The 8,872-nt window shown below is 32.5% G+C and overlaps 1 protein-coding gene across 1 annotated transcript in view; it reads right to left on the bottom strand.

The window, feature by feature from the left end:
- Positions 1–732: 732 nt before the first annotated feature.
- The window catches only part of LOC123681921 (sodium-independent sulfate anion transporter-like), a 74,215-nt gene continuing 66,075 nt past the window's right edge, over positions 733–8,872 (bottom strand). Inside the window, exons 10-11 of the mRNA XM_045620286.1 lie at positions 3,891–4,064; positions 733–1,030 (exon numbers count right to left, since the gene is read on the bottom strand). Of these exons, the coding sequence (XP_045476242.1) occupies positions 806–1,030; positions 3,891–4,064 (399 nt within the window). The 3' untranslated portion in view covers positions 733–805. The remainder of the gene's footprint in view (positions 1,031–3,890; positions 4,065–8,872) is intronic.

Genomic DNA, 8,872 nt, shown 5'->3' with positions numbered 1-8,872 from the left:
TGAGTTCTCTGATATTTTTCAGGTCTTTTGGGACAGCGGCATATATTCTTGGGGCTAGGTAGGCAAAGCATCTCTGACCTATTCGTTTTCCTGCTCTTGGGGTAAGGTATTGGTTTGTTTGGTTCCGTGTTTCATATTCACACTCAGTTAGTTGGAGTTGAATTTTTTGTTCGCTATGCCAATTAAAATCTGCAGAACAAATAATTAAATATATTTAAATATTTAAAACACCCTGATGATATTTTTGCAAGTTCAAAATATTCTTGTTCGGGAAAGTGAATCGAGTATACGCATAGGATATTCACACTTAAAATAATTTACGAAATTGTGACTAAGGAAATCCTCTTTTTTTCGGTTTTTTCTTAATATTTTCAAAACTTTAAAGAGGAACGCAAAAATTTTAGTGAGTAGTAACTGAGATAAGGAATGTTGAAAATATCAAAGACATAAAATGAAGAAAAAAGTTTTTTTGAAAAAAAATTTTTCAGTACTTGTTTAACCGGAAGTGCCGGAGCTTCGAAAATATTTAAGCTGAATAAGGCATCATGAACAATGTCATATTCCGAATTTTCAGAAACGTCTAATAGGCAGTCGAATTTGAAACACCCTGTATATCCTTATCATTCAATAAATGCATCCTATTGATAGAAGGCAAGTATATCGTATAGTTGATTGAGTGTTGAGGAAACGGGTTTCGCCAGTAACAACATTTACAAACAATTACATGAAATAAATTAATCAAATTCACTATTTATTATCACATTTGTAATTTTAAAATACTACGTTATCTATTTACATCTTACTATCACATATTCAGATCGATTATTTCATCACTATCACTGTTTCTTATTTTACATTTAGTGTCTTTGCAATGCTTCTGCAACAATTCGTTCAATTCTTGATACGTACTGCAGTAGATGAATTGTTTAGGACCAACACCTTGAAAAATACTCGATACTCGGGGCTTGAGGTTGAAAAAGATTATGGCTTGATTCCTTTGGTAGAAGTCATCTATTAGGGATTTTATACCCTGAAAAAAATACAATATATATTTAAAAACATTTTGTTCATCGTACAACTTCTTGTTGTGCTTTCTGACACAAATTTCTCTGAGCCGTTTGAAATCGTCAGTGAATAATAAAGCAAGCGGAAAACTCAGACAAGCAGGAATATCTCTCATAAAAATTAATATGCATGCGCCATGCTTCCTCATCAACAACATCATCATTTTATTACTCCCATGGAAAAATACAATATTTACAGCAAATTAAGACCGTAACATAATAACAATAAATAAGGAATAAAAGTTTTGTAGGTCAAGAATAAAGGGCATGGCTTGTCATAAGTTGGGTTGATGTTGGGTTCTCTGGCATTTTGAGTTGTAACAAAGGGTTGAAGCACATGTTACAGAATAAATTATTGAAAAGTATGTTAAATATAAACACTGATTCAATTATGGATTTGAAAAAATTGTTCCGGTGAGAATTCTCTATGATCAGGGTCGCAGCTAGACAAAATGAAATTCGCCGCCCTAATTGTCTAATTGTACCTTCATTGACTCTTATTAAATTGATATGTCTCGTTATTTATCAGCAAAGAAAAATTTTTCTTGACAGGGCTCTATAGAAAAACCATTCATTACTAAATATTTTTAGATTCAATGAGTTAGGTACATATACAAGGTCTTCCACTATCGACGCAAAGCCCTATTATGGTTAAGCACTGAAATTTTCTAATTCGTTTATTCGACACAGAGACTTTAGGCTTCATTCAAATTGTTTAGAAATACTGCTTGAAACTTGAAGTCTTTGGAAAAACCTAATAACTTCGAAATTAATTTTATTCAGATTTTGAAAGTGAATACCTACTAGAAGAACGGAGGTAAGTACTGACTTTTCGATAATAATTGGGAACTCGACTAGGTGTTCAAAATCAGACATTTCATTGATGACTTATTCAATCGTTAATATTGGGCATACACTAAATGGCACGCCCTATGTTTTAGCTCTTTTTGAATTATTGTGACGTTTATTCTGGGGTTGTGGCAACATTGCGTTTTCTTGAAATATCTAGACGAATGTTCTGTTAGATTAATAATTAGAGGTATTGTTGTCGGAAAGAAAAGTTGAGATTTGGTAGTATAAAGTTTTCGGTGTTTTATATAACGTTTATGGTTTCATTCACGGACATTTTAAATATATCAAGATAAAAGTTCATTAGAAGGATAGTTTGCATTGTAAAAATCTCATTTTGTTCCAATTCAATCCTCAAACTTGTTTCCTCACATCCTTGTACAGTACGGTGCTGTGTGAAAGCAGAGAGCAGTTTATATTGGTAAGACTTTTGCCATTTATAACATCATGTCATTGGTTCAAATAGAGAAAATGCAATACCCTATATTCCAATATCTCATTTGGTAGCGAATTTTCCGAAGATAATAAAATTTGCTACCTAATAAAAAATAAAAAGATGATATGATATTTGTAATAAGCCCGATATAAAGGTTCGAATAAGTCATAAATGAATCCGCCTCATTTTGAACACCCAAGTAGAGTTCTCAATGATTTATCGAAAGGTTATCAGTACTTCCTTCCGTTTTTCTAGTATTCACTTAAAAAGCTCATTGGAATAAATAAGTTCAAAGCTACTAGGTTTCCAAAGACAAAAAATCGAAATATCTCAAAAAACGGTAAGGTTTAAGCATATGAAACTTCGAACAAAATTGCGATCAATTATGCCATACAATCTGAAATATACACTTGTTTGGTACAACCCTATTGTTATTTCCAAACAATTTGGAAAGTTCTAATGGAGCCTAATGTTATTGTGCCGAAAACAAATTCGAAAAGAGTGGTATTTTCGCCAAGAAAACATTTTGTGTCAAAAATTTTGTTCAACAGACTTTGCGTCCCGGCAAAATGTCCGATATACCGGTCCTGGCGGCGGCCCTGTCTATGGTGAAATAGATTAGTTTTAGTGGTAGTCCTCAATTTGGCTGCATGAACAGTTGACATGAAACGATTCAATAAGCCGATTCATAGGAAAAATTGTCCGTTTGTTGTTTTATAAAAACAAGTCATAGTTTCAGAAAAATGTAAACCTCAAAAATCATCTCTGAAGTATATAACTGAAAAGAAAAAATGTCATTCATCCAAAAAACAATCTATAGAAAATAGTGTATCTCTTTGAACACTTTTTATTATTATTATTAAATACAAATTCATGTTGTGTATAACAGGACACTGAAAAAGTAAATAGGAACAGGTAGGTGAACTACTTTAACCCTTTTGCTGATATGAAAGCAGACATGATCAGAAATAGAAAAAAAAAGAAAAAAAGGATCGGTACATCCATGTTAAAAATTATCTGAAATAATTATGAAAATAGGAACACATATTGTAGTGAATAATTCAGGAGTACTTCAGTGTCATTTATTATAAGTGAAAAATCAAGCGCTTTTGGTCAAATTGAATACCATCATCAGGGTTTTTCTGGCAAATATGGTTGTATCACAATTATCAAATGAACAACACAAAATAATTACCCGTCCAGAAATTTATCACAATTGTCAGCGAGCAAGTACAGGCACTACAGCAATAAGTGAGACACATTCAAAATATCAGGTTTCAGGAAGATTCGATTCTAGATTCTTATTCTTAAAAATGAGTTTAGTATTTTGAAGCAAAAATCTTTATTTTGTGAAAAAATTTCAGGAGTATGAATTCGAACTTGCGTTTCAAAGCTCCTCATTTCACGTCAGAGCTCTTCAAATTTTTTTGGGGTTAATTTGATTCATTTCCAGAAGTATTAGGAAATAAAATATCAATAGCTATATTACGTTCCTTGAACAATTTTACAATAGAATAAGTTTTCAGGCTTCTTTCACTCACCTTTGCTGCTGTGTAGTCGGCTGCTTGTATATGTTTTGCATCAACTACGACAGGTATTGAGCTAGAACCTTGTTTGATACCAGCTTTGGAAACAGTATTTCTTACGTATTCCACTGATGGAAATGCCAAGCTTCTATCAGGTGTAATGATGAGATAATCACATCCAGATGGGGTCTATGAATGAAAAAACATCACTTGTATTTATAATTGTAACAATACTTTCATCATGATCATAATCATAATCATTTATTGCATCCCATAAGACAAATTCACATTTATATAGGACAGGTCAGAAATTAAGTAAACAGAAAAAAAAAATCAAACTAAATATTCAAATCAACCTGAAACAAAAATATTCTTGTTTGCTATAGAAACACTGCTCTAGTAATAAATCCTTGATAATTTTTTTAAAACTTAAATATTCAAGATGCTTAGTTCGCTCTGGTAGGTGATTAAAAAGTTTGATTTCAGCATACATGGCTGATTGTTGAAATTTCGTGGTTCTGTGAGTTGGTAAGCAGATTATTTCCTTATGTCTGGTATCATACTTGTGATATTCAGAGCACTTTTTCATGTATATTCTCACGAATGAATAGCAAGGAATTAAATATATAAATACAAGGAAAACAAAGTATTCGATTCTTGATAAATGATGGTCTACAAGACTCCCGGTGTTTTAAGCCGAACATCAATCTAATGATTCTCTTCTGAGAAACAAAAACCTCACTCTTACTAGGAGATTCTCCCCATAGAATGGTGTTATAATTCATATGGGAGTAGGCTAGTGAATAATATACTCCTATCAGTGATTCCAAAGGCAAAATATTTTTTTTTTCATCATATAGGAGAAAAACAAAACAATCGTTATAATACCGACTATTTCCCTTGTCTTATTTTCCAGTTTCCACCAATCACAAACGCTCAATTTTGAATAACAAATGGTTTCTAGATGGAAAAACTATAGTGACTTATCAAACAACAGCGTCACGCATGGTCTCGTTTTTATTGGCTGAGCCTAAATATGGCAGTTTTTTGTTAATATTTTCCGTTTAACAAATTTTTGGGATTTATTCAAAATATAAGGCCCTTTTATTACTCAATAAAATGTATGGACTGATCAGATTTTGTTTTGCCAATTTTGAGAATATTAGTTAAGTTTCGTTAGGTCATCTGTAGGTAGCGCTATTACCAAATTATGACAGATTCTTGTTATTTATTATTTATAGGTTTATGACATTTTTACCTATATATCTTGCCCTAAAGTCATGACCTGTGTAAAAAATTCTTGAAATTGTAAGAACACCTTAACTTCAATGAATTCTCTCACTCTCTCATCTCTATTTCAAATACATATTTGAATTTATTCTAGTGAACGTTTCAACGTTTTGTGTTTTGTTTCACGACTTTGCACGATCATACTTGGTTACATATCGCTTCTGATTGGCTAGGATCATGTTTTAATTAATGTATTCTGTCAAAATCAACGGAAAGAAGATCGAAATGACGAGTATGACATTGCGGCGCCGCCACGAAATGAAACTAATATTTTAAATTTGGTCGAATGTCACTCCATTCAAAAATTGACGTGTGCATACACCATGTTTTTAGACATCTTAGTTTCATCAAATGGTCTTGTCAAATAACATTCGGTCATTTAATTTTTCCTGTGAAAAAAATTGAAGAATTTAATGCAAAGTAATATTTTTTACCAAAAAGCATTCGTGCCGGTGCAAAAAACCTCGTCCACGACTCGGATTTTTGTTGACGCCAGCACTCATGCTTTTTTGAAATATTATTCAGAAACGTGTTTTTTCGGAAAAATTAGATGCTCTTATGATATTCCTACCTGAATAAAAAATAAGGAAAACGCTTTCGGTGTACAGTGCATCCCATTTTGGGTGAGACAGCCAGGTTTCTCGCTTGTTATTTAAGATAGAGCCTTGCGGTTTTCACGTTCCTGTCCTACTTTTTCGTGAAACTCAAGTTGGTCTAATAAGATTTTGCATAACTGTTTCCGTTCAAGAGATACAGGGTGATTTTGGAAATTGATACTTTTCGGACACCTCCTTTATCTCCGAAGTTATTAGAAATAATGCTGAGATAAAAACTACGTCTGACTCAGAATTCTGCGTAGAATCCAGTGGCGTACTCAATTTTTTTTTTCGGGGTATGGTTTGGAAGATTCAACACAAACCTATATTTTTTTCAATGGAACACCCTATATATCATTACTTCGTTGAATTTGTTATTTTTTTCCCTTCAAAATGATGTATGACACTATATAGGTAGGATGGTCAGAAATGTTAAAAAAACACTAAAACATCAAATAATCATGATTTTTTGTTAATGAGCAATGGATTTTCCATATGAAAAAAAGGATCAATTGGATAATTTTCATTTGTGATTTTTATTTATAGTAGAATAAGCAAACAAATGTAATACACTCATCACTAATACGAAAAACAAAACGTAGGTACCTACCTAATAGCAACAAATGAATAATACAAAAATTCATGAACATTGCATGATATCTTACAGCTTAAACTGTTCAAATTACTGTCCATTTTCCTCTAATACATAATTGACAAAACTTTTCAATACGCCTGAATGCATTTAATATTATAGAAGGGCGGTTTTGTAAATCCTGGAAAACTTCCTCTCTTGATGCACGAAGTTCTTCGAGACTGTTATGTCTTTTACTGTAGTATATTATATGTATTAGGGAAAATGGACAGCAATTTGAACAGTTTAATCTGTAAGATATTATGCAATGTTTATGAATTTTTTTATTATTCATTTGTTGCTATTAGGTAGGTACCAACGTTTTGTTTTTCGTATTAGTGATGAGTGTATTATATTTGTTTGCTTATTCTACTATAAATAAAAATCACAAATGAAAATTATCCAATTAATCCTTTTTTCATATGGAAAATCCATTGCTCATTAACAAAAAATCATGATTATTTTTTTTTTTTTTTTTATACGCATCTCTCGGGAAAAGACTAAGCTTATAACGCCCTTTCAAGCGCCCCGAGATGAATTTAGTGTTTTTTTAACATTTCTGACCATCCTACCTATATAGTATCATATATCATTTTGAAGGGAAAAAAATAACGAATTCAACGAAGTAATGATATATAGGGTGTTCCATTGAAAAAAATATAGGTTTGTGTTGAATCTTCAAAACCATACCCCGAAGAAAAAAATTGAGTACGCCACTGGATTCTACGCAAAATTCTGATTCAGACGTAGTTTTTACCTCAGCATTATTTCTAATAACTTCGGAGATAAAGGAGGGGTCCGAAAAGTATCAATTTCCAAAATCACCCTGAATCTCTTGAACGGAAACAGTTATTTTAGAAATTTAAAAAAAATAAAAACTGGCTGAAATCAGACACACGCATAAAAAACGAAATACTTTTCGACATCTTATCTACACTTTCGCAAATAAATTCTTTTATACCCCTCCTCCTATCAATTTTCTTATATGTTTTGTTCTCGAAAATTTCCGTTTTTTTTTTGACACCTGCTAGCTCTTGTATTGAATGTTCTGCAGCTTTCTTTCTGGTCCACTATTTATATTCTCACATGCTGCTTGAATCGATCTGAAGCTTAAGATATCATTTATTTTCAATGCTATGTGAAAGACCACAGAAGAAATTCGTTTACTCTGAATTCAACCCATTTCAAAGTCTAAGTGGCTCATGCTAGAATACGCCATTTACAACATCGTGTTTCTAAAATACTTGGTGTGGAATTTACAATAACGCCTTATTGGACCATATATTGTTTCACACAGGATGAATGGAGTGACATATCTAGCATTTTTAATAGAGCATTTGCTATAGCTCTTGAATGATGGAATCAATATTCCAAGAGGAAATTTTCGAGAATAAAACAAATTCGAAAATTGATGGGGAAAGGGGTATAAAAAAATTTATTTGCGGAAATGTGAATGAGATGTCGAAAAGTAATTTTTTGTATATGCCAGTTTTTACTTTTTTGAATATCTAAACTTTTTCTCTTCGGGATGCTCGCGTACCCTTAGGTGACGCCCCCACAGGTTAGAAATGCTGCCTCAAGTTATAATACTGAGAAATTAAATTCATTCAATATGAATTAACGCATTATTCGGAAATTACAGATACACATTTACTATGAATCGAAAATTACAAATATTCAATTGCTCATAAAATATTGATGCGAAGTGTGCCATTATTTCAAATGAGCTTCTTTGAAAGAGTATTCATTGTAGATTCTGAGGAAAATTTCACTTTTCGAAAATTCGATGTACAGGGTGTTTTACAAGATGTGGAATAAAGAATATAATTTTCTCACTTGCGCTATCGACAAGTCATCATATGCAAATATTAGGCATTGGCCTATATTCGTTCTCTCAAATCTACATGAAGATCCATGCAGCCGTTCAAAAGTTATGCCGATTGAAAGTTTTCGATAAAATACATAAAACAGCCTGTATCTCTTGAACTAATATAGTTAGGACATGTTTCGAGCACTGATTCAGACTCACCAAAACGTCCTGCATCTGCCCTGAAAGCCTGTACAATCATTCGTGAAACACCCTGTATATCACATTCGATTGATGACGTAAAGTAGGGTGATCCAATTTCAACTACATATACAATATGCAAGGATTGCTCTACATTAATTGTTCGAATGATTTGCCTGCACAATTATGTGATGTAGTCTATCCAAAGTCACTTGGAGGAAGCCAGAATATTTCGATTATACGAGGTTTGTTTGTTTGAAGTTTCCAGAAATTACTTTGGGGCCAGTGAATTTTTTGTCTAAACTCTACCCTCAAATAAATCCCTGTATTAGCGGATTGCGTTATCCACTTCAAAAGGACAACTGGCCAAGCGTTTTTATGGACTACTTTAAGAGACCTTGGACATAATATACCTTTATGTCGTCTATCATAGTTTGTGCCTATGTCTGGAGAAGACTATTAGGCCAATTGA

The sequence above is a fragment of the Harmonia axyridis genome, chromosome 6 (assembly GCF_914767665.1).
Source record: "Harmonia axyridis chromosome 6, icHarAxyr1.1, whole genome shotgun sequence".
Classification (NCBI taxonomy): Eukaryota; Metazoa; Arthropoda; class Insecta; order Coleoptera; family Coccinellidae; genus Harmonia; species Harmonia axyridis.
Note: the sequence above shows the minus strand (reverse complement) of the source record. Positions and strands in the feature narration are given on the sequence as shown.